The following is a 27,037-nucleotide window of genomic DNA, read 5'->3' on the forward strand; positions in this document are numbered from 1 at the left end:
GACTCCGGTCTTAAGGGTTTGTGAGCTTGTTTTGCAGAAGAAAGAGAATGCCTTCAGGGAGGCTGCGATCACTGGATGGCTGGCCCCCAGCAGCCACTGAATCCCAGAAGTCAGACTGCCCAGGGGCTCATCAGGAGTGACCCCTTTGTTTCTCCGAAGCTCCTCCTGCCAAGCCCCTTAGCTCTATAAACTCCCTGCTTTCTGTTCTTGTTAAGGCAGATTTGAGAGAACCCATGCTCCCACCTTCTCATCTTGGCCAATTCGAATACAACTTTCTCCATCTCCAAGCGCCAATGTCTCAGTGTTTGGCTTACCGTCCATCAGGCACACAAACTTGCAATTAAGAAGTTCGGTAGCAATTTTGGATGAGTTCCTTAATTTTTGTAAATTCTAGTTTCCTTATCTAAAAAACGAAGATAGGTGGCCGGCCGAGTGGTGTAGTGGTTAAGTTCGTGCACTCTGCTTTGGTGGCCCGGGGTTCGCGGGTTCAGATCCTGGGCGCAGACATAAACCACTGCTTATCAAGACATGCTGTGGCGGCATCCCACATATAAAGTAGAGGAAGATGGGCACAGATGTGAGCCCAGGGCCAATCTTCCTTAGCAAAAAGAGGAGGATTGGCAACAGAGGTTAGCTCAAGGCTAATCTTCCTCAGACACACACAAAAAAAATGAAGATAAGTGTGAAAGAATCTTAGCACCAAGGTATATGGTAATTAGCAGAAGGCACCGTCCTATCTTCTTCAGGCTCCAGACTGACCACTTGGGCTTTCACACAGTGATTTTTACTTCAGCCTCTACTACGTCTAAGCCAGGAATATACTAGCTGCCAGGGCAAAAACCAAGCAGCATAAGAGTGTCTCCGTACTTGAGAAGTAACAACTATCTGCTCCTTTTGCCCCACTTTCAATTATGCCTTCCCCAAATAAACAGAAAGAATGGCATTGCTTTTGAGGGGACATTAACTGGGGAATATCAGAGGTAAATAATTAATTCTTACCCCAAACAAAGCAAATTAGAAATATTAATTCTACAAAGGCCCAGTGAGGGGATCAATGCAGGACCAGATTACCCAAAGAACATTCTGAGCCCCCCTCCCACCGCATGAGCGAACGTGGCACAGAGCACGTACTTTATTTGGAACATTGATGTCACTTCCTGCTGCCACTAGCACTTTGCTTTATTCTTCATGACCTCCTTCAACAGCCAGGAAGAAAGGGGTTTCTCCATTCTAACAAAAGGAAACAAGTTAAAATTAATTGCCTCTTGGCATGGAATGAAATTACTTGAGGAACAGCGTGCTTTCTCTCTATCTTTTGTGCATTACTCTTAATGATGGAGAGCATCCATTGAGCATCTATGTGCCAACAAATACTGCCAAGACTGTATGCTTTGGCACAGTTAAATTGCACAACAACCCTATGAGGTCGGGATTAATATTATCTCCATTTTACAGATAAGGAAGCTAAGCCTCAGCTAAAAGTGGCAAAGCCAGGACCCACGTCCAGCTGTTTGGCTGCAAAGCCTGCACCCTTAACTACCCTGCTGGGCTGCCTCCTCTCAGATTTCTCTCCACCACTCTTACTCTTAACTTTGATTAATTTATCTAGCAAACATTTATTAGACATCTACTAGCAAACATTTATTAGATACCTAGGCATCAGGACTGGAAAGACGAATAGGACACAGACCCTGCCCACAAGAAAGTAACAGCCTGTAAAGAAAGATAATCTTGGAAATAAGGCATTATAATGCAGTCTGAAACATACAGAAATAGAAGCACATTTGTACCAAGTACAGCTTTAACCTTTAAAACTAATTTAAAATGTTGTATGTCATTAAAGAAAAGTAATACCCTATCTCAGTAATTAAGTTTCCTGAAACTCATTATGATGAACACAAGTAGGAAATAGTGAGTTTAGTTTAGGCCAAAACAGAGAGAAAAGAAGGAAATGTTCTCACACAATAGCTACTTGGATATTTCCCCCTCCTCATGCAGATTCTTTCCTAAAAATATTGAGAAGAAATGAGAATTCCTTCCCCACTCCCCAACCATTTCCCCTGCTGGACGTTATTCTGCTTAACAAGTGCATTAGGACGAGTTGAGAAGGTTTTACTTGTAGCTAATTAGACATGAACAATCACGTTAACAGGGACACAAGAGCATGGAACCAATGTTCCCATCCCATCGAGATGGAAAAACTATCCCGGGCTGCTTTACCTGAGTGCCTGGGATAGCCATCTATTACAAAGGAATGTCTCCTCATAATCCACCCTCTCATTTTTCTAGCAAAAGAGGTGCCAAAAGGCAAATCCCAGTGGAAAAATATTTGCAAAAAATGTGAAGGAAAGAATTCACATCTTTAACATATCAAGAGCTTAATAAATGTCCATATCTTTGACCCAACAATCCTACCTCTAAAAATAAACCCATAGGAAATAGTGAGGAATTCAGACTAAGGTTTAGATACAAAGAGGTTCATGATAACATATAATAAAGAAAAGCTGAAATAAACTAACTAAATAAATAATACACTAAATGAATTTTGAGCAGCCACTAAAAATATATATGCAGAGGAACACAGAGAAAACTGGAAGGAAAATACATCAGATGTATGTATACAAGATAATCTTTCCAGTGTGGGGAAAATATGAGAACTGCTATTTATGTTTATTTTTATCTCAAACTTGTTAAATGTATATTTCTGGCATACGTTTTGTAATGTGTAACTTAATTATAACTCTGTATGTGATAGATGCACACTCAGACTTTCCTTCCTGGTCGGCGTCTGCCAGCAAGGATGCTGGAGACCACCACTCTAGAGCGTCTTCAGGTGGGTCACTCCAGCTGCTCCGGCAACAGCTTCTATCAGGAAACACAGGCAGCCCAAGACGCTACGAACATTATGGGCCGTATCCAAAAGGCTAATATTATCACTGGACACTTCACTTTGTGCAAATGAAACCTCTCATAAGCTGCAATTACTGTTTGTTGGACGTTATGAGTTCTCTCCCATGTGCCCTAACTTGAAAATAGCTAAAATGAAACCCAAGTGCACACATTCCAGCAGTAAAGCATTAAAACAGAGCACGGCAAGCACGACTAAGACTTTAAATTAAACCCTGTGAATACAGGACTTGATCTCTATATTGCTCTGTGAAGGCCAATCACGCCTGAGATTCATGCTCTTTCTGAGTTTCCCACGTATCATTCATAACTTTCATTCAAGAAGACCCAAGTCCCGGATCTTCTTTAAGTAAGTTAAACCTATTAAATCGGATCATCATTGTGCCAGACGGTCAGAAAAGAGTGAACACACACATAACAATAAACAAATGAAGGCTCCATTTTTGTTCATGATCCTCAGCTGAAAGCCTGGCTTACATTCTCCCAGGAACTGGGGAGAAAATGAGGACGATAAGAGTATATACCACTGACATGGATGGGAACCACACTCCCACTTACTGCACCAGATGACACCCAGGACAACAACAGGCACCACTCGCACACTCACCACGTGCCAGGCACTATTCCCTGTACTAAGTGTGTGACACAGCCTTTCCATGTAAACCTTACTATGGCCTGATGAGGCTATTTTACAGATGAGGAAACTGAGGCTGAGAGGAGCTAAGTAACATGCCCAAGATCATCCAGATAGACAGTGATGGAGCCGGGACCAGACCCAGGCAGTCAGAGCCCTGCTTTTCACCTCTGCCTGCCTGGGTCCAGAGACACATGGGACCAGGCAGATGGGCTTCTGGGCCAAAGGGAATACTGACTTGTCCCCGGGATCACACATGTTCACTTTCAGAGCCTCCAGCTTCCATCATGTTGCCCACAGTTGCTATTTTTATGACCGTACTCCACCAATTCTAAGTCACATATTGTTTCAGTGTCAACATATCTGAGATCAGGGTGCATCGCACAATCTCAGTCGACCAGGTGGCAGACGTGATATAGCTGTCACTGCTTGTGATGTGCAGTAAATCAGAAAGGGTGTCAGGGGCTTAGAAGAAAACGTCATACACTATAGCAGGGTACCTCTGAAGAAACGCTGCATCACAAGCACCTCTGAAGGCAAAGAGGACAACATTTTGTTTGGAAAAGCGAGACATCAAGACTCTGAGCAAGAAAGTGATTTAGAAGAATCTGACTCACCGTGTGAAGTAGAGGAATACTTAACCAACTTATCTTGTTTATTTGTTCCTTTATATATGGACGATAAAAAACTAAGATGAAAGTCTAAGAACTCTCTCAATCAGGTATAAAATACTCTAAGTGACAAGAAAGCTTTTTTGTGTGATACTTCAATTGGCAGCATTCTTTTTTCTTAGTATTACATAAAATAATGATGAGCCTTACGATCAATGGTATCTTAAATGAAATGATTATGATATTACTTCTTACAGTATCTCTTAGGAGAGATGTCAAGTTTAGAATATATCAGAACATTAAACTACGAAGTCCAAGAGGACTCCACTCACCTGAGTTTCAAAGAGCCAGCCCAAATGTCATTGACCCAAAGTCATTTTACCCAGAACAGATGACTCACAAATCTGCCTCCCCGGCCACAGCCTCTCCACTGAACCCCAGGCCCAGTTCCTATCTCCCTACCGCTCTCCACCTGAACTTACCTCCTCCCCGCCTGTGCCTCAAAGGGAATCCATCCAAACCCTCGTCACCGTCACCGATCTCGCTCACCTGCTCCTCCCCTACACTCCACAGCTCAGGGATGGGCACCCCACCCTGCCAATAGTCTAAGCCAGAGAGCTGCGGGTCAGAAAGTCTTCCTTCTCCCTATTCCCTGGTCACAAGTCCTGTGGCCTCTACTCCTCCTGTCGCCTCATCCTGTTTGCTGCCTGTGAGGGCCTCGGTGAGACACTTTCCAGAGCTCTTGCTTCAGCCATTTCAGCCATCACCTAACTGGGACTCCCCACTGCCAATCCTCCCTTCAAACCACTGTGACAGTCACCTGCCTACGCCCAAGATGGATCCCATCCCTCTTTGCTGCTTAAAACCTTTCAAGGTCTCTGCCGCCAACAGGTCAAAGCCAAACCCTCGTCACGGTGAGCACAGCCCTTCTTCCTCTCTCTGCCTCGGCCCACTGGGCTCCCCCCTTTCCTGGCCCACCATCCTCAGTCCCTGCCGCTCTGAACTTGTCATTCCCAGGACACGCAGGGTCTTCCATGCCTCTTTTCCTATACAGGGCTCTTCCCTCTGTCTGAAATACTCTAAGTGCCCTCTTCAACCCCCTCCTACCAACGTCCGTTCAAATGCCAAGACCCAGATAATGTATCACCCCCTCTGCGAAGACTGTAATTTCTGAAATGGATTTTCTTCTGTGTTCCCACAGCATACTGTATACACATCTATTATTGCATGTAGCCTGACACGGTATTTTTTACAAGCCCTTCTTGTCCCATAGGCTTCTAGAAAAAGAATATATACCTAGCATAGAGTACATACTAAATTTTTTGAGTGAGTGGGTGAATAAATAAATGGATTAACAAATGATGTGCAGTGGGACACTTTAAAGAAAAAAGTAGGAATCTTTTCATCTCACATTTTACACCCTGTGGCACTTAACATCTTTCTTTTCCTCCCATTCCCTCCTTAAAGCCATTTCTTGCACCCTTCTGCTTTTGAATCCTGGGCCCACCTGTCATGAGCACCTCCACGTACCTCATTGGTCTCATTTATTTCTTGCCACTGGGTTAGCAGCACCCGGACCGCAGAGCTGTGACCATGCTTCGCTGCGAGGTGCAGGGCGGTGTTCCCCTCCTGCAACAGAGACGTTCACGGTCGAGTCCCTGCACTGAGCAACACACCCCTCCAAAGGTCAGGGCTGCGGTGGGGCTTCTGGGAGGTTTCATTTTGGCTAAAGTTGTGGTTCAGAGTGTGAGCAATGTTACCCACAGTTTCAAGTGAAATTTATAATTTTTTAAAGTTCTAAATGAAAAGACACAGCTGTTTGTGCCAGTACAAAAAAACCGCCCATGCTCCTTGTTCTACCTTGGCAGCTAATTTGCTATCAAAAAGTGGACAATAAAAGTAATTCCAGATAACCTAGGTGAAGCTAAACTGGTGAAAGATTTCTGGGGGTTAGTTTTAGCAACGTATACCAAAAGATTTTAAAATGTGCAGAACTCTTTGACTCACAATTCCCCATCTAGGAATTTCTCCTAAAAAAATAATCAAAGATGGGGGCCGGCCTGGTGGCATAGTGGTTAAGTTTGTGCGCTCCACTTCAGTGGCCCAAGGTCCATGGGTTTGGATCCCGGGAGCAGACCTACACGCTGCTCGTCAAGCCATACTGTGGCAACATCCCACATACAAAAATAGAGGAAGACTGGCAACAGATGTTAGCTCAGGGCCAATCTTCCTCACACACACACACACAAAATCAACGATGTGCACATAGATCTGGATGTTCACTGGGGTTTCCCTCCCTAGTCAGGTGGGGCTGAGTCTCCAGCAGACCTCAGGGGAAGAAAAGAGAGGCCTGCAGTTGACAGTGGAAAAATCCACGCAGTCAATTGACTTCACAAACATTTATAGAGGGAAAACTGGCATTCTGGACAATCCACTGCAAAAGTGGGTCCATTCCATCTGGACATTCCATGATTCTGACTGTAGTAACAACTGAACAACTCTGCTCCTGACCCAGATGCCTTCCCCAAATCCACACACCAACGGTCACTCCCCTTCCTCTCGTTCTCAGCAAAGAAATAAAAGTCCAACTTACCTTGTCCTTTTCTGAAGAATGCAGATTAAGGAAGGTCAGTTTTTCTATCATCTCAACGTAGCCCCTCTCAGCTGCCAAAAGAAATGGTTTTCTTCCTTTCTGGAAATCAATCACAAACCTCCAGCATTTATTACACGCTTATTGAACAAGCAAGACAACCGACAAGGCAGGTGGCATTTTGGGGGTGACGAGGAGGCCAAGGCGGTGCTTCTGGTCATACTTTTCCAGGCCCTTCTTAGGGGAAGGTGATATCAATCTTTCTGACTCCCAACCAGATCCAGCTCTGAGCTGTTGCCCACAGCTGTGGGGACTCCACACCAGCACGGAATCATTGTTACGGGGGCAGAAAAGTCCTGTCCAGAAATGGTCCTCCTAAGCACCTGGGAAGGCGCCACCTCACAGCCAGACAACGAGAGTCCCTTTCAAATGTAGCAGTTTTACCTACTTTCTGTGTTTACTGACTAGTTCTTTCACTCCACTATTTATTGAGAAGCTGTGATGTGCCAGACCCTGTCTCAGGCACCTGCGCGTCACACACTAAGCCTTGCCTTGCCGATAAAAAGGTCTGAACAGAAATTCTCCAGGCTGAATGTTTACATGGCTGCTTCAGAAATGATATTTCATCCACTGCTTCTGCGTAGGCCTTCCGGGCTTGCTCATGTATTTACCTCCAACGTTCACTAAGAATCAACAGGAAAACTCTTGAGAACAGGTCTTTATGAAATGGAATGGAGAAACTTGGCATCACCCAGAGAACATCACTTAAGGGGGATGTTCATATGCACTTGGTGCGGAAGGAAAGTTCAAACGTAGAATCTTCTCATTATGCTCATTTCTCCAACTTTTCACGCTGCCGGTGGAGACTGCACTCGCAATAGCCAAAATGTCATCAAGAAAAATGGAAGCCCAATAGAGAACTTAATTTTCTAACTCAAGACATTTAAAAGGAGGAAAAGGATGTCAGGGTGGCAAAATAGAGGCAGAAGCATTTTCTTCAATTAAAGAAAACACTCACAAATTGGCTTGGTGTGTTATCAACCAAAAGCTTAGCGAGATGTTTGAAATACAAAAAACAAGACACAACGAGCCTCTTTGTAAGAAGGTTCCTGATTCTGCGATTTATCATCTGATCTCCTACTAACGCGGTAAAGAAAAGATCATGGTCACTGTTAACTTGAGATAACAGCTCATGATTCCCCAATAAGTGGAAGAAAAAGGAAGGAAAAATGCTGAAATAATAAATGGAAAAAAAAATGTTGACAAGGATCAGCCACGTGGAGCTCTGTATTCATGCATGTACAGAAGCCAGAGAAACAGGGTGGCACCTAATTCATCATTCCTGAGCCAGATATGTTGCCAATGAGGCCTACAGCTCCCACCCCTCAGAGTCTGCAGGCCTGACTCTTGTTGTCATTCTCATTAAATCACTAAGGAAGGGCAAAAGGAAGGGCTTGGGCCCTCTGTTTTCTGACTGCAAGTTAGATCTAACTAAGAGCAAAATCTAGTCCTGAGCCACAAACAACTCTTTGGAAATGAGAGACCAAAAATTGTGTCTAGTTGATACAAACATCTGCAAATGGTGACAACAGATAAAGGTCCACACAAACAAATCACCAAAACGGGGATGAAAGGCACTGATTAGATACTAGATGAAAACATTTACACACATCTTTATCCATCATTCATTCACTTATTCTACAATTATTGAGCACCTATGAATATGCCAGATATTGTGCTAAGCGAGAGATGAGAGTATACTGCCCCATCCTTGAGAAGCTCAGAGTGCAACAGGGAAGACAGACACATAACAAGTAAGCATAATGAAATGCAGTGACTGAGTGCTGGTGACTTACAGCGGTACATAACTCAGCACCAGCCTGTGCGTGCGGCTGGGGAGGGAGGTGACAAGAAAAGGAGGAAGCAGGCCTTTCAAGGTTGTGAATGCACTGGAACAGGACAAAAGAGCACAGGTGACCTGTCTCCTGCCCACCGGCTTTTCCGCTGGAGAACAGCCCCGGCGCAGCGTTTTTGTGGGGCTGTCAACTACAGGCTCCTGCCTCGTCCACCATCTTCCCCTTGGTCAGTGTTTGGGTCAGGGACGGTCACATGCCAAGCCAGGCCAATCGCAGTCAACCGTGGGCTTTTTCTGGCACGGTCTATCTTTACTCTAGAGTCATCAGCTAAGCTGTCAGTAGCTCTCTTGGCCATCTGATAAGGAGACCCTGCCTAAGAATGAAGCCAGCACAGTGGAAAGCAGAGCTGGCAACTGGAGAAAGAGACAGCCCTGCTGATGTCATTTGAGCTCCTGGATTTACTCATACCTGAAGTTACCCATGCCTGAAGTTTTTAATTGAATAAGTTAATAAATTCCTTTTTTTTTTTTTAAGTAGTTTGAGTTGAGCTTCTGTCACCTTTCACTAGCAGGGCTTCCTTAAAGCAACTGCCCCATCTCACAGAATTACGAGAGTGATTCCAATGCCCACTAGGGCATCTTTTTACGTTCAACTAAACATTTCAGACTCACAAAATTATCTCAGGCCACACCCGACACCAGCCTACTCAGAAGACGCAGGACACCAACTGCAGCTCGTCCGTGTCAGCTGTTCCTTGTCCTACCATGCTCCCCACGCTGTCCAGGAGCTGTTGTCTTGGGCCCCCAAGGTGACAGCTCAGTTGCAAGGTGACAAGATCCACACTGGGCAGGTGTGGTGCCACCCTGGCTTAGAAGGCTGGTGCCCCGCAGGAACAAACGTCTCTTGTAACAACTCCTTGGGCTTAGCTTCCAGGGCCCCACAAGGGACATGAGAGTTGGTTACAGGAGTCCCTGCACTCAGAGAACCCCAAAGTATGGCTCGCCCTCTAGTATTTATAGTCCATCTGTAGTCCCTCCAGGTCCAGATGCAAGGTACCAATTATAGGTCATTTTTATCATAAACAATACTGCTTAGTAACAGTTAATATTGTATCTTTATCTTGTTTGCAGGGACTCAAAGTCAGAAAGTTAACCAAAGTTTAAATTCTCATGCAGAAGGAAAAGGGGTTTGTTCACCCTTCACCCACAGAGACCAAAAATAAAACACGAGGGACTGTGTCCCAGAGTGGACACCGTGGTTGCGTCTCTCCATTTCTTTCTTCTAGTAGCAGCACTTCACTTTTCCTTTGGGGAACCCCCCAGGTGCACATACACCTGCCATTTAGTCCATGTGGTTGTCCACTGCCAGGCTTTACCTGCCCCAGGAAGTGATCACATCACCCATGTCATTAGAGCGACTGGTTCAGGGCTGGGCACATGATTCAGGCAGGGCCAGAGTTGTTCTTGAGATTTATATATGAACATTGGATGAGAGAGGCATTTTCTTTCTTATGAATCAAAATCTATAAGCATATCCATAAGGGGGCCAGCCTGGTGGCACAAGCAGTTAAGTGTGCGTGCTCCGCTGTGGCAGCCCGGGGTTCACTGGTTCGGATCCCAGGCGTGCAGTGACACACCACTTATCAAGCCATGCTGTGGCAGCGTCCCATGTAAAGTAGAGGAAGATGGGCAGGGATGTTAGCCCAGGGCCAGTCTTCCTCAGCAAAAAAACAAAACAAAAAAAACAGGAGAATTGGCAGATGTTAACTCAGGGCCGATCTTCCTCATACACACAAAAAAGAATATCCATAAGAATATAAACTTGAGGCTGCTAGCAGCCATCTTTCCCACCATGTGACGAGCATGCCTATCAATAACGCCAACACACAGGCAGCCAAGAGCTGGAGGGAAAAAAAAGAGCCAGATCCAGCCATGCCTGAAGCCAGCCAGATACACCCTCAAACACTTTAGTTAGAAGTTTAAAAATTACTGTTATTGCTTAATCTAGATTAAGCTGGATTTTTGTCACTCATAACAAAGGATTCTAACTACTACATATTTAGCAGCTTGGGGACAAACACTGCTAGAAGTACCAGGGGTCTGTTCAACTTTAATATGGCCTTAGTCTTTCACCTGTGGTTGCTACAAAGCCTTGTATTCTGCGTGGCTAAACAAAGTGACCGAGGATCCACCCACAAAGAAAGCCTAGTCTGGTAAGGAATGGTAGGTTATCACAGATGAAATGTCTTTCCCCACGAGGAAAACAGCTATTACTTTAAACTTTGGATGCCCTTTAAAAATGTTAGCATCAAGAAAAAAAAAATGTGAAAGCCAAATTACACAAAATAAGGACATTTAAAGCAGTCTATCTCTTATAAATATATCAAAAGGTAGCATGAAGAAAGATGAGGTGAAAGCAAAACGAGATATAAATTTTTCTCCGATCTCTAGTACACATTAGGCCAAATAGCAAAAGGAATTTCAAAAATATGCATTTTTTAAAAAAATATAGTTTCTTATCATGTCTTATTTCATTTTTTAACCACCCAACCCTTTTTAATTATGTTCAAGTAGGTCTCTGTCCAATGCAGTCTCGTAACTGCCCTCACTTGGAAGACAGGGAGATTTTTCCAGCCAAGAGGACAGTGGAGCTTGGAGTCAGAGCCTCAGGCTTCAGGCCCCACACAAATCACCATGCCTTCCACGCTCAGGACCCTGATTCCCTTCCCTAATGAACAAAAACAAGGAGGGTCCAGAATTCTTGCTCCCTTTTTCCTTTATTAACTTAATGTGTATTTAACCTAATATGCTTTAACTTAATACATTTAAATTTTTTGCATGTGAATAAGTCTGAGGAGTTGCAATTCTTTATTAGAAATCATTTTTCATTTTTAAGTTTACTTTCAGGGTTATCAAATTTGACAAGTTACCAAATTCAGCAAAAATTCCATAAACGGCCATTAAATGAGCACCCACAGGCCAACCTGACCATCCTTTCCCACAGGGATCCCAGAGATGGCGTCCTGGAGAGCCTCTGAGGAGAGGGGGCCAGGTAGAACCCAGCACAAACCCCCCAGTGCCTCCTGTGCACGTCTACACCCCACGTTTCCCCTCACCTGGGAATCAGGAATTCACAGCAGAACCCCAGCAAAAGGGGAAAACCAGCAGGTCTCTGACTGACTAGAGATTTGAGAGCGAAAAGGAACATTGCCAGGAGGTGTGAGTGCTGAAGAGCAGCGCCTGGGACAGGAAGGCGTGGGGCTGGTGTGGGTGGGGCCCCGGGTTAGACCTCCCCTTACACACTGAAGTCGAAAGTTCTGATGAAATCTAAGGCTGTAAATGTGGGCCTCAGGTGCATATAAGAAACTATGTCTTCTCAAATCCCCTCGTGCTCATTATTCCTGGCCCTCCAATAAAAGAAGCTTCTTTACATTTTGACCTCTAGAGGCTACTACATAGATTCCTTTAAACCAATGGAAGCTCCCCTATATCTGCAGCTGAAACCAACCTACCATCGTACCACCAAACGCTTGTAAATATTCAACAAACATATGAATGGCCTCTGAGGCTATTCCTTTCTGTGTCCCTCCCTCTCTAAACATTCTAATCTGAGTAATTATTTTTGATCACTAGGTAGGTGTTTACATGTAGATTCAAAATATCTAGGCAACTTTACCCATAACTTCAGGCTGCTCTAACCTCTCTCGTCTGGAGAGGCTACATGATTTCTAGAACTATGGAGCTGGGAGGAACCTCAACATATTTCCCTGTATCCTCCATCTCGCCCATCCCCACCCAAACTCTTCTGGGCCTAGGTAAGTCCAGTTTATCAATACAGACCTCCTCCCAGTAAGGCTCTCCTTGTTAGCTTTTGGAGTTCCCTCCAGGCTGAAAGAAGGACTTTCCCAACCCTGGGCAGGTGAACAGGCTCTCAATCACTTTCTGTTGATAACAGACTAGGCGAGAGGGCCCATTGTGAAGGCAGCCAGCAGCCTTTCTCATCAAATGCATTTCATGAGCTCCACTATAACTTTAAGCAAACACAGATGGAAAACCCAGTGATGAATTAATAGACCCGGAGCTCCCAATCCCAGTTCCTACTGGTTTTGCCGATATCCTTGACCCCATTCAGAGATCGCAGAAAAAGAGTAGACTTTGTTTGCCAGGTTTCTTAGAGAACTAAAATCGGACTCAGAGATTCTTCTCTCCCTAGACAGCCCAGTGGACTCGTTATTTGCTCATTCTTCATACGCCTCTGAGCCTCTGAACCCATCTGAATTTTAAGATCTCTTTGCTGGACATATGGCTCTGAGCAGTCTTTCAGGGCTCCTCAGCCTCTTCCCTGTCAGAGAGTCAGAGGAAGAGGAAGAACGGTGGGACAGGACAAGCCCGGAGCCAGCTGAGAAGAGATGACGAACAGGAAGGCTACTGGCCAGTAGAAGCTCCAGAGGTGAGGAAGTCTCCCCGCAAATCTGCTCTGGTCTTCAAGCCCCTTCAGCCTGCCTGATCCTCCCCACACACTGCTGTCTCCAGTGAAAGCGGCCAGAGCCCCCTGAAAGGGGAGACAGTCGTGTGTCTCACACAGAACAGGCCCTGAACAAATATCTACTGAATTGAACTGAATGGAATTGAAGGGGTTCAGAACAGCCTCCTCAAGGTGGGCTACTTTGGCCTGTGGATTATTTTGAGCTAAAGGCAATCAAGACCCTGAGGGCTCAAGAGAAACTTTTACCTCTCCCATAAAGAATTTAAATTGGGGGCCTTGCCAATAATAAGAGTTATTATCACAAATAAATTTGTATGACCTATCTGTATGGCAGAGCAAACATTTAATTTCTGAACATCTGCTCTCCTTATCATCTTATGAATTACCCTCCTCCCCTCTGAAGCCCAGGCCCCTAGCCCATTCGTTGGCTCAAGATGGCATATGCATACCTCATTTTACCTCTCTGTTTTGGAATTTCTCATGTACGTGGGGTTCCCATACGTATGAAATTACATTTGTTTTTCTCCTGTTAATCTGTCTCACGTCATTTTAATTATCAGACCAGCTGAAAGAACCTCTGAAGAGTAGAGGAAAATTTTTCCTCCCCAACTGAATTCATTCATAGGTCGCATCCCTACTTAACATCAAACTGGAAATGATCCAACTTCCTCACCTTGACACTAGATGCTATTTGCCCATGATTATCAGTTTGAGAAAAATCAGATAATACATTTATCCTATAATAATCATTAGAACGACTACTATTTAGTGAGCACTTACCATGTGCCAGGGTCTTTACTAAGTGCCTCATCGTCCTTAATCCATTTAAGCATCCCAAGAGTGCCTATGCCAACACTGCTACATAAGAATGTCTGCGGGGTGGTGTCTGATGGGAAAGGGGTGCTGGAATGGCTTACCATGCAGCTCCTTGGCATAGGCACTTCTATATAAGACTGAGGAAATATCAATCATCTATATCAAAGAAAGGAGGTGATGGAGGTACTGAGGCTTTCAGCAGTTGGAGAACTTGCTAGAACCACAGAGCTAATATTCGCCCAGACCACAGCCCAAGTCTGTCTGCCTCCAAGCTGTAAATGTAGAGCTGCTCAGTCATACTAAGAGAAGTAAAAGGAATTTATAGACTTCATTTGGAGAAATAATTTTCGTTTTCATTGTTTTTAAGACTGAGGTCAGGAAAAAATGGGAAAGTTTTTTAGAAGAGGTGAAATGAAGTGAATATTACTGATTGACTTCTAGAAAGACTTTAATGGAGAATAATGTTCTAGAGGCACAGCGAAAAGGAGGTTCTATCTGAAATCAAAATGCCAGCCCCACAAAGGATATTACCCTATGAAAAACGACTAGAAGGAGCTATTGCAAGGAGAAGACAGTCCCCAGCACACGTGCAATGGCCCTGTCATCTGAGAAGGGAGACAGTACGGCATGCAGACTGGAGTCAGCCAGACCTGAATTCAAATCCTAGCTCTGTCACTGTCCAGTTTGGGGACTTTAGACCAGGGACTTAGCCTCTCTGAGCCTCGACTTCTTCACCTTTAAAAATAAGCAAAATATTCCCTTCTTTATAGGGTTATTGTGGGGTTTACAGGATAATTCATTCATTCAGCATTGGTTTGTTAAGCATCCGTATGTGCCAGGCCCTAGACCTCTCACTGAACTAACGTATGTAAATAGCTTTCCTCTGTACATAGCACACTAATAAATACTCAATAACGTGACCAGTATTTTCACCGTAAGTAGCTTTGCAATAAACGTCTTTGCCACAAGCATTTTCGTCACATAACTAATTGGCCATAAGGCAATTTTGCCATTAAAAAAAGATAAAATAATCGGTTGACAGTTTGGTTTCATTTTGGTGTAAACCAAGATTGCATACCATACTAGAGAATGATAACATATCAGTTTGCAAATCCTTCACATGGCAATACAAAGCCCAGTTACAAAGGCGCATCCTAGCATTTGGAAACTGCTCTCTCTCTTAATAAGGAAGAAATTTGAGCAAAAAAGAAAAAAGTGTGATGCCGAATGAGGACAATGAATCAATAGGCCAAAAAATATATATATATAATACTATGAACAAAAGACTTGGAAGACAAGTGCTTAGGTACAATCCACAAAATAAAATCAGTGATCTGTGCAGTATTTGCCATGAATCTATGCACATTTTACATGTATTCAAGTGTTTTTGTATTTTCTTTTCTCACAATAAACTCTTTTTAATGTTATTAATTTTATTTTATTTTTTGTTATTTTATCTTTTTTTACAGCAAAGACATTTAAAGCAAAATCACTTTACACCCAATTAGTTATGCAGCAAAAATGCTTGTAGCAAAGAGGCTTGCAGCAAAGATGTTTATGGCAAAGCCACTTACGGTTCCGAGAATACTTAGAAGTCCTCAACAAATGGTAGCTGTTATTATTATACATCTCTTTAACAAAAGAAAAGGAATATCGACAAATATGGTAAAATTGCATCATATTCCATGGCTCATTACTGCAGAGCTTTGGGTCAAATACATTCCCAAAAGGCCAGGCATAGAGAGTAAAATGCAGGCACCTATTCTGAAAACCAAAGAGGGTGTGGATACTGACATCCTGCCCGGGATGAGAGAGAAGAGAAGGAAGCAGGAATCCGGCTGCTTCAATACCACGTCAGGTGCCAGGGCCACCGCCAACACCAACACTTCCCTTCTGCCCCGTGGTCTGTCTGCCAGAGTGATGGAGGAGCTGGCTATAGGGCCGGGTCTGTCTGTGCTGGCTGCTTTGGCAGCTCCAGCAGGGGCAGGAAAAAGCGGAATTTGGAAGAGGTGCATGCGAGATGTCCTACCACAGGAAACACACCTCATCAGGCTGGTCCAGGTCCTTCAGGTGTAGATCTTGAATGAGGTACTCCACGATGCGCACACTATTGCTCTGAGCTGCAAAGTGGAGGGCATTCATTCCATCCTGAAGAGAGGCGGGTGGGGAGATGATTACACAGCCATCTCAGGACCTCCCCCTCCTGCACTAGTGAGCTGAGAGCTCACGTGGGTCCAGGTGTGACCCAAACACCTACCTGACTCTTGGCTCTCTGGTCTGCGCCAGCTCTAACCAGCATGAGCATGATCTCAAGGCTTCCAGACCAGGAGGCAAGGTGAATTACTGTCAAGCCATGCTTCCCCAAGAAGAGAGCAAAAAAGAATCCATCACTTGGATGAGCCACAACACACTATAGTCAACAAAAAGCCAAGTTTATACTCAACTGTTAAAAATTAAGAAATAGGAAGAGAATTTAATACACAGCAAAGGTGGTATTTCAATTCGATGGGGAAAATGAAGATATTTAATAAGTGGTGCAGGCGCAAGTGGTTCTCCATCTGAAAGAAAATATACGTAAATCCTATTCATATCATACACACAAAAAAGTATACAAACAATAAATATATTAGAAGAAAATCTAGACTATAATGTACAGTGTCTTAATCCAGAAGTTATAAAAGGAAAGACTGACGATAAACAAATGATAGATTTTTTTAAATGTATCAATAAAGATAAATGGTTCCTTTCTCTAATACATGAAGCACTCTTACAAATCAACAAGAAAAAGGCAATTAAACCAATTGAAAAATGGACCAAAAAAGGTGCTCGCTTAAGGTATTAGTGGAAACGAAAGCATTATAGTTTAAGCAATGTGGCAATATCTATTAAAACTTTAAATACAACCAGCAATCCCACTCCTGGGAATCTATCCCATGAAAATAAGTTTTAGGACCTCATGTTATATAAACAAGGATATTAATTGTCAACTCTTAAAGCTGGGAGCAAGGTACATCTCTATCAATATAGGATTGTTGAACGAATTAGGGAAAAGTCATACCATATCATGCAGCCATTCAAAATAATGAATTAGAGCTATAACAATTGACTTGGAGAGATTTCCACGAGCTAGCTGTTTTTTTTTTCAAAGATTTATTTATTTATTTTCCCCCCAAAGCCCCAGTAGATAGTTGTATGTCATAGTTGCACATCCTTCTAGTTGCTGTACGTGGGACGCGGCCTCAGCATGGCCGGAGAAGCGGTGCGTCGGTGCGCGCCCGGGATCCGAACCCAGGCCACTAGCAGCGGAGCGCACGCACTTAACCGCTAAGCCACGGGGCTGGCCCCATGAGCTAGCTGTTAAATGTGGAAAATAACATGCAGAAAAAATATAACCCCATTTTTTTTTTTATTTTATTGAGGTCATACTGGCTTTTAACATTGTATAAATTCCAGGTGTACACTATTATATTTCAGTTTCTGTATAGGCTGCATTGTGCTCACCACCAATAGTCTAGTTTTTATCTGATAATCCCATTTTTATAAAATAAGCAACAACCAAAAAACTCATGTGTATATGTATATATCTCTCTCTATCTCTAGGTGGGTAAGTAGGTAGAGAGATTGATAGATACCGATATGGATGTGATTATATAAGCATGAGGAAAAGTACAGAAATAAACACACATACCCCACGTTGTTAAACGTAGTTACTGGAGAAGGGGAAGGTAAACTAAAAAGAAAAAAACAGAAAAGACTGAAGTTATAAAAAGAATCCTATTTATATGTAAGTTATTTAAAATATTCTCTCTCTATAAAATTATATGTGTGTGTGTGTGCGTGCGCACGCACACATGCACAAAATAAACTGAAAGAGAGATTCCGAGCAGGCCCTGTTGACGTGGACTGATGCTGCAGGCAGTCAGCCTCCTCGTGTACTGAACGAGCAGGGAGAAAGTGTGAGAGGCGACAGCGGCAGTCGGCACTGGCTGTCTCAGGAGGGTGGGACTGGAGGGCGGTAAGCTGGGAGAAACTGGGACCTGTGTTCTAGGCCCCAAGTTAGAGAAGCAACATAGAGCAGACACCATGAGCATGACCGTAGAACTGAACGAAACGGACCTCCAATTCTGGCTCGACCCCCTCAAGCACTGTTATCTCAGTCAACTTAGTTAACTCTCAGCCTCAGCTTCCTTATCTCTAAGTTCATGTGTCTGCTTCTCTGTTTCCTTTTATTCCTGTAAAAAAATCATCCATTTCCTCTGTAAAAGTGCCTTCCAACAGTAAGCCTTCTCAGCACATCCTATCTGCCTCTCCTCATCGACAGTTGTTTGTGATCCAGGAAACCGGTTTGCTAGATACATAGAGGATGAAGAAATAAACAAGGAATGAGATCTGTGGGGCACTTCCATTTGTAAAGTGCATAAGCCTTTTGGCATTGATTTTGGCTGCCCCAGAAACCGCATTAATGTATTCTCTTATTCTCAGCCAAGTTCAGTATAAAGCTCCAGATTATTGAAATTAACTCTAGATCAGTGGTTCTCAACTGCCCCCAGGGCACATTTGGAGATGTCTGGAGACACCTGATTGTCGAGACTGAAGGGAGACATTAGTATTTAGCAGGTAGAGGCCAGAGATACTGCAAAACATCCTACAATCCCAAACAGCCCCCACAACAATAGATCACCTGACCAAAAGTCATAGTGCCACTGTTGAGAAACCCTGCTCTAAATGCACATACCCTATAAAATTTACATTTCAGCTGTCACACTACATGGGGAGTTAGTCTGTGTAAGTCTACTTATATATTTACAATTTCAGTATGAAGACAATGCTTGCCAATGTCTGCACTCTTTTTCCCAAGGAACAATGACGTACAATAACTAGCTGAGGTTCTTCAAGAAATGGGCCCTAAACACAGTTCCACCCATTAATCTAGCCTTCTCTACAAATCAATGCTCCATATTCAATAATACTAAATCCAGTTTCACACATGGTCAAAAAAAGAGGCCGGAAATACCTGGGATAGATGATAAATCACATTTTGATAGGAGCTCTCTTTCTCCCTAAGAGGTCATTTCTAACTTCAAAGCAGCCAACAGTTAAAGATTTCAAACACTGATCATAAAATCCAAAAGCCAGGAAATCAAGCTGTGAACAACCTGAGTCTCTGAAACCATAAATTCTGAGCAGACCCATCGTTCCTCAGAGGCAAAGAATCACTGCTCAGAGATGTAAATCCTCCAAAAGAACCTTCATAAAACCAAGTTTTCTGACATGAAACTGACATGCCTGAGACAGTTCAGGAGCATGTGTCATGGATCACACTCACAGTCGGTACATGAGACTGTAAAGTGTAAAACGCCCACAGACAGTGACAACCTGTCCTCATCACCAGTCTGGTCACAGGTGAGAAGGTCAATGACTTCCCCGGGGGAACACTTGAACTGGAGGAGCTTCCCGAGATAGGAAGCTCTGAGAGCAGATGCTTGTCATTATCCTCTGAGCACCACCTGAGCTCCACCCAGGATCTTTTGTTCACCTCTGGAGTAGGAGCCTCCATTTACGTAGTCTGCCTCTTCCCAAGATTCAGGGATGCCCCCCACTTTAAACCTGGAGTCCTCAGTGTCTGGGCCATGCATCTGATCCTCAGCATGCAAGGCCTTGAGGTACCCATCTGTTACAGTCTCGGTCCTTGTTCCCCCGAGAGACTGTAGGCCCCTCAAAGCAGGGACTGTATCTCGTGCCAGTGCTTCCTGACATGATCACCTGGGGATCTTGCTAACTTGCAGATTCTGATTCAGGAGGTCTGGGGTGGGGCCCAAGATTCTGCATTTCTAACAAGATCCCAGGTAATGCCAGTGCTTTGGTCCTAGGACCACATTTTGAGCAGCAAGACCTTATATCTAGTCGAATCCCCGGTAGTGGGCATTGAGACTTGCCCGCATCAGGCACGGAATAAATACTGATAGTGAAGGGGTTCAGCTGTTGGCTCTTTGCAAATAGGTGTCAGAACTTAGAAGACAGAGCTGCCAAGTCAAACTTAGGGCTCATCACCCAGATCAAGAAGCAGCCAGGTCTGACCGAACATGGCATTGCTTGATTACAAAAAGCACTTTATTAGTTATGTACTAATGCACTGTGAATAATTAAGTTAGTTATGGAAATATTTAACTTAGTGAAACTTTCAAGGCAGGATACAGAGATACATCAGGAATTACTATATTTCCCACCTGACAGCATTTCAGTCTCACAAGGCAAAGTTACAAGAAGCTGATGCGAGTTCCAAATGTATGTTTGGAAAAGTCTCCAACAGAACAAGTTGGTAAAACATCTCTTCATCATTTCTGGAATAAATGTCTTACACTCTGACATAAACCAGTAGTGTATTTAATACTTTGAAACATGGCAATCCTCAGACATGCTGTTTAAAAGAAAAGATGCTATTCAGCCTGGGCAATGGATACAAAAGTGTTTATTGTACAATTCTCTCCACTTTTACGGCACGTTAAAGATTTGGGGTTACAGCCCTGGGTAAGACGGAATAAGTACACTCCACTCTGTCTCTCTCACCAAATGCAACTAAAGTCTCTGGACAGAATGCATGGTGCAGCTAGGTGAGGACTCTGAAGGGTAAATGGTAGCAGGTAGACTGGGGAAGAAAACCAGAACTCAAAATATAAACAGTTGGGGTCTCCCGATTTTTTGTTTTTTCTTTCTTACCTTCCAGCTTGCACTCAAGGCAGTGCAAATCACAGCACTGGGCCCTGGGCACGGCAGAAAGAGCTCCAAGAGCAGCCCTCTCTTTCTGGCCTAAGGAGCAGAGGGGGACTCTACAGGAGGGAGCGGGTAGGGGAGATCCTGCGTCTTTCTTCTCTTCTGGCCCTGGCCCAGGCACGCCTCACTCCCAAAGCTGTAACCTGCGGGGGGAGGGGTAGCAGCAGCAACTGGGCAGCACCTGAACTCCGACAGGACTCCTCTCCACCCAGAGGAACTGTGGTCAGAAGAGGGGGTGGGAGACCCGTGTTGGTTTCTCCCCTCTCTCAGTCCTAGAGGCAACCTAACTGTGGGACACACACAGCCAAGCTGGGAGTCTATACCCTTGACCAGGAAAAGGGGAAGGGCCTTGGAGCTAGAGACTGGGGCGGTGGTGGTCATCTTGGAGAGGTGGGAGCTCAAGAAAGGGATCCCATGAAGTTGAGTATGCTCACCTGACCTCACCCCTGACCTGCACACAAACCTGACCATAAACAGCATCACAAAGGCTTGAGAACTGAACTAGGGAGTAGACCACCACCCAGGTCTCAGACTGGCCCCTGGATGGCGCACATGTAGGACAGGTCCAAATAGCACTGCAAAGGTGCTGAAAACTGAAGTGACACCGGTGTAAAATGGTGTTGAAGAAACTGGTCATCCATACACAAGGAAAAAAACACCTAGACCTACTCCTCATACCTTATACTTAACTCAAAATGGACAACAGATCTAAATGTAAAACACAAGTCTATAAAAGCTTTAGAAGAAAAATATGAGAAAATCTTCATGACCTTAAGTTAGGCAAATCATTCACAGATATAACACCAATAGGCAGATTCATTTTTAAAACATAAGTAAATTGTACTTCATCAAAATTAAAAACTTCTGCTCTGTGAAAAACACTAAAAAGATAAGCTACAGAATGTGAGAAAATATTTGCAAATCAGATATCTAACAAAGGACTTGTGTCCAGAATATATAAAGAACTCTCAAAATTCAACAATAAGAAAACAAACAACCCAACTTAAAAAAAAAAAAATGTTCAAAAGATTTGAATAAACACTTCACCAAAGAAGACATACAGATGCTCAGTAACACGAGAAAAAATGCTTGATATCATTAGTCATTAAAGAAATGCAAATTAAACCACAATGAGATGCCCATACAAACCTACTAAACTGGTTAAAATCAAGGGGAAAAAATGACAATATCAAGTGCTGATGAGGATGTGGAACAAATGGAACTCTGCTACATTGCTGGTGGGAATGCAAATAGCACAGCCACTCTAAAAAACTGTCTGGCAGCTTCTTGTATATAGCTTACTATACGACCTAGTAATCTAGGTATTTACACTAGAGAAATGAAAACTTATGCTTACACAAATACTGTACACAAATGTTTATAGCAGCTTTATTTGTAATAGTCAAAAACTGGAAACAACTCTAATGTCCTTCAACTGGTGAATGGATAAATAAACTGTGGTACATCCATACAGTGGAATACTATTCAGCAATAAAAAGGGAGGAATTATGGATACATACAACAACATGGATGAACCTCAGAGGCCTTTTGCTGAGTGAAAGAAGCCAGTGTCAAAAGGTTATATACCCATTATCTCACACCATACACAAAAATTAACTCAAAATGGATTAAAGACTTGAATGTAAGACCTGAAACCATGAAACTTCTAGAAGAAAACATAGGCAGTATGCTCTTCGACATCGGTCTTAGCAACATATTTTCAAGTACCACATCTCACTGGGCAAGGGAAACAATAGAAAGAAATAAACAAATGGGACTACATCAAACTAAAAAGATTCTGCACAGCAAAGGAAACCATCAACAAAACGAAAAGACAACCTAACAATTGGGAGAAGATATTTAAACCGTATATCTGATCAGGGGTTAATATCCAAAATATATAAAGAACTCATGCATCTCAACAACAAAAAAACTAACAACCCAATTAAAAAATGGGCAAAAGACCTGAACAGACATTTCTCCAAAGAAGATATACAGATGGCCAACAGGCACATGAAAAGATGTTCAACATCATTAACTATCAGAGAAATGCAAATCAAAACTACAATGAGATATCACCTCACGCCCGTCAGAATGGCTATAATTAACAAGACAGGAAATAACAAGTGGTGGAGAAGATGTGGAGAAAAGGGAACTCACACACTGCTGGCGGGAGTGCAAACTGGTGGGGCCACTATGGAAAACGTATGGCGATTCCTCAAAAAATGAAGAAGAAGAGAACTATCATATCATCCAGCTATTCCACTGCTGGGTATTTATCCAAAGAACATGAAATCAACAATACAAAGAGATCTATGCACCCCTATGTTCACTGTAGCATTATTCACAACAGCCAAGACTTGGAAGCAACCTAGGTGCCCATCAAGGGACAGAATGGATAAAGAAGATGTGGTACATATACACAAAGGAATACTACTCAGCCATAAAAAACAATGAAATCTGGCCATTTGTAACAACATGGACAGACCTTGAGGTTATTATGCTAAGCGAAATAAGTCAGAGGGAGAAAGTCAAATACCGTATGATCTCACTCATAAATAGAAGATAAAAACAACAACAAACAATCACACAGAGACAGAGATTGGATTGATGGCTACCAGAGGGGGAGTGGGGAGGAAGGAAGGCAAAAGGGGTGATTAGGCACACGTGTATGGTGATGGATTGTAATTAATCTCCAGGTGGTGAACATGATGTAGTCTACACAGAAATTGAAATATAATGACATACACCTGAAATTTATGTTATAAACCAATGTTACCGCAATAAAAACAAAAGAACCAACCTGAAAAAAAAAAGTTATATATATGATATCTTTTGTATGGAATTCTCAAAAAGGCAAAATTATGGAGAAGAAATCAGTGGTTGCCAGGGTGGGGGAGGGTTGACTACAAAGAGGCAGCATGAGAGAATTTTCTGGGTGACGTAACTGTTCCATATTTTGATTGTGGTGGTGGTTACAGGAATTTATACATGTGTTAACATTCATAGAACTGTATGCCAAAAAGAAAGTTAACTGCACAGTATGTTAATTTAAAAATTAAAGTAAAATAAAAAGTTATTATATCAGGATTTCAATGACAAAAGAACAATAGACTCTTGGCAATCAAGTCTATTACCAAAGCATCTTTCACAGGCTAACTAATGTTGCAAAATAATCACCTAACAATTTCCAGACCTAAACAAGCTGTTCCTTAAGTACCACCACCATAATACAACTTATTACACTCACAAGCTTGGAGTGTTTCTGGTGCCAATTTTGAAAAAAGGGTACTTCTTCATTCTGATTCTGTTATGTATCAATCTACTTGCCCACCAATACCAGAGCAATAAAACAGACAGAGAGAGATGTGCCCCACTGGTGAAACAAAGAGAAACTCATCATTATCAAGTCTAGGCCATGTCTACGATCGCCAACCAAACCAACAAGCTGACCAATTGTTTTGAACTGACTTCATTCATTCATCTTCCAAAGATTTACTAAGCACTTTCTATAACCAGCCCCTGTGAGACATGAATGTAAAGCACTGCTGAGTCAGTCCAGAGAGAAAAATAGAATAGCTCTGTGGGAATCTTCTGAACAGTTTAACTTTCAGAACCATGGTCCATTGGATTAACCAAGAACCAAGAACCATGGTCCACTGGATTAACTAAAAACCAAGGCTATGGGCCGGCCCCGTGGCTTAGCGGTTAAGTGCGTGCGCTGTCTCCGGCCATGCTGAGGCCGCGTCCCACATACAACAACTAGAAGAATGTGCAACTATGACTTACAACTATCGCTTGGGGCTTTAGGGGAAAAATAAATAAATTAAAAAAAATAAAAAAATAAAAATAAAAAAAAAAATTAAAAACCAAGGCTATCGACTTTTTCTGCAACTGGAGATAACAAACATGATGTTGGGTCTCTCCAGCCCAAGTGGTTTCCTTGTGCCATTGTAAAGTACTAAATGAAGCTAGGAAAATCCTTGGGGGTACGGGGGTGGGGGGCTGATATCTAGACAGACAAAGAGTTAAGCTGATTTGTGGCTAATGGCGTGGTCTCTGGAATCAGATAAGCCAGGTTCACATCCTGCCTCCACCCCTTCTTAGATGTAATTTGTTGGGCACGATATTTACCCTCGCTGTGTCTCAGGCTTCTCGTCCGTAAATTGGGTATTATAGTAATACTTTTCTCACAAGGTGGGGGGGGGGGGGCTAAGTATCAGAGTCCTAAGACTGGTGCCTAGTACATAGTATGTGTTTAATAAGCTTTACTTATTTATCAGAGTTCACAGGGCAAAGTCAAGATTTAATGTCCCTGATGCCAGTTAGCGTCTGTCTTCCATGTCCCAAAATATACTCTGGGCAACGACCTTATTCTTACAAATGCATGCTCCTGGCCATAAGGTCAAGATGGGAAAGTGAGTAAAAGCCTGAGTCCTACAGGTAATGGGTAAACAATTTATTCACCAAATACAAAGAGCACATAGTATGGAACAAACACTGCCAATGGAAATACGGGTGTGTGTGTGTGTGTGTGTGTGTGTGTGTGTGTGTGAAGAAAAGACCACCAAAGTGACCAGATTTTCCCATAATCGTTGGTTATGCTCCACTCCATTCTGCCAAACGAAGATGAGCTTACCTTATCAGCAACATCCACCCTGGCCTTGTGATTAAGCAAGAAATCCACTGCAGATAAATGATTTGCCCCCACTGCAAAATGCAGGGCTGTGCGGTTCATCTGAGAAAACATAATTTGTGTTTTCAGTCATCTGGTTGTTATTTAGCCTTTTTAAGTTTCCTGTTTCTGGAATGGCCATAATTTTCTACCAGGTGTTTGTATTTTGTTTATCTACTCTTTGCCTTTGCCTTTGCAAGTAGTGAGAACTGTGTCCAACACAATCTTGCCTTCATCTATTATCAGATAATACCAGAGAATTTGGCAATCCACTGGAGGATATGCCTCAAGCTGAAATCCATTGCATAACCTACCATTGATTGTAGCAACATAACAAATTTCAATTAGAGTAAAAGTTGTATTCTCCGCCATATGTAATCATTAATAGTGGTAAATTTTTTCTGCTAGGAATACATTGATAATGCATAACAAAAACTTCTATCTATACAGTTGGATGTTCAATCCATACATGATCTTTCTTCTGTAATTTTTGTATTGTAAATTTTAGTGAAGCAAACAAATAAATTGCAAAGGAAAGAAAGCAAGAGAAAGAAAGAGACACAGAGAAAGAAAGCTATGAATATCTTTTGCTTCAAAGGAAAACCAAGATGGTGCTCCTGGGATGTCCAGAGACAGTCTCAAGTGTTTCAGACAATGGATGTTTTGCTTGTAAATAAAACACGTGTCATATTTCCCATACCCTAGACACCGTTTTTGCTTCCAAAGAAGGTGCCTGGGTGTGGATTTATTATCCTTTGTTTCACATAAATAATTTATCACAAAAATATGAGAACTGTTTAAACGTCTGATTTCCTGGTAGCTAAACTGGTAATAAACTAAGTTTGACAAAACACGAGTTATCTTGACATCGTCTGCAACCTAGAGCTATGATCTAGCATGTCCAATTTGGGCTCTAAACTCCTCTATTAACTTTATTTCTGAGTAAGGATGCAAGCCAAAACAGCATGCCAGATAATTCAATAAAACCTCTTACATTTTTTTTCCATCTCTATCATCACAGATTTCAAAGAACTCTTCAAGTAACCATGTCAACAATTTGCTGTGAACGGAACTAAAAGAGATGTCATTAGAAAGTATAAAACGATTCATCACATTTACAAGCACTTGCCACATTGACTGGAGGTTAAATGGCCTAGATCACAGCCTGCCAAGTACTTTAATATAAACATATGGTTTAAAATATCAGAAAGCTGTATGTATGTGAAAATTTTTAAATGTTTATAGAAGTATACTGGAGAATCTATTTCCTGCTATTTGGAAAAATGATTGTTGCTTTGCTTTTCAACAGTCTAGATATCACCTTCAAAGGTCCTTGCTTATTCCTCTCCTTTTCGCCCCCTTCCTTCCTCGATTCCTTTCCTTTTTATTTATTTATTTATTTATTGGTTCCTAAAATTGTTACGCTGCAAAATTTTGCTATTTTTCTACTCTTTCTAGGATGTCTATGGACAGCAGATACTGTATACACCCATAACACATCAGACACACACACACAATAGACACACAGACCTAAATTCCCACATCCACATAAACACACACCCCCTCACGTACACACATGCACAACTGCTAACCAGCCTTCCACTGCACGATGCACAACTTCAGTTTCCATGACCTCACGGCCTGGCACAGATCCAGGTTCTCTGGAACCTGAAGTTTACACTCTTTAGGGAG

The 27,037-nt window shown here is 42.7% G+C and overlaps 1 protein-coding gene across 1 annotated transcript in view; it reads right to left on the reverse strand.

The window, feature by feature from the left end:
* The window catches only part of ANKDD1B (ankyrin repeat and death domain containing 1B), a 59,281-nt gene that overhangs the window by 25,922 nt on the left and 6,322 nt on the right, over nt 1–27,037 (reverse strand). Inside the window, exons 3-7 of the mRNA XM_087430339.1 lie at nt 25,310–25,408; nt 16,157–16,255; nt 15,943–16,047; nt 6,746–6,844; nt 5,683–5,781 (exon numbers count right to left, since the gene is read on the reverse strand). Of these exons, the coding sequence (XP_087286465.1) occupies nt 5,683–5,781; nt 6,746–6,844; nt 15,943–16,047; nt 16,157–16,255; nt 25,310–25,408 (501 nt within the window). The remainder of the gene's footprint in view (nt 1–5,682; nt 5,782–6,745; nt 6,845–15,942; nt 16,048–16,156; nt 16,256–25,309; nt 25,409–27,037) is intronic.

This window comes from Ceratotherium simum, chromosome 4 (assembly GCF_057802395.1).
Source record: "Ceratotherium simum simum isolate JZ-2026a chromosome 4, ASM5780239v1, whole genome shotgun sequence".
NCBI lineage: Eukaryota > Metazoa > Chordata > Mammalia > Perissodactyla > Rhinocerotidae > Ceratotherium > Ceratotherium simum.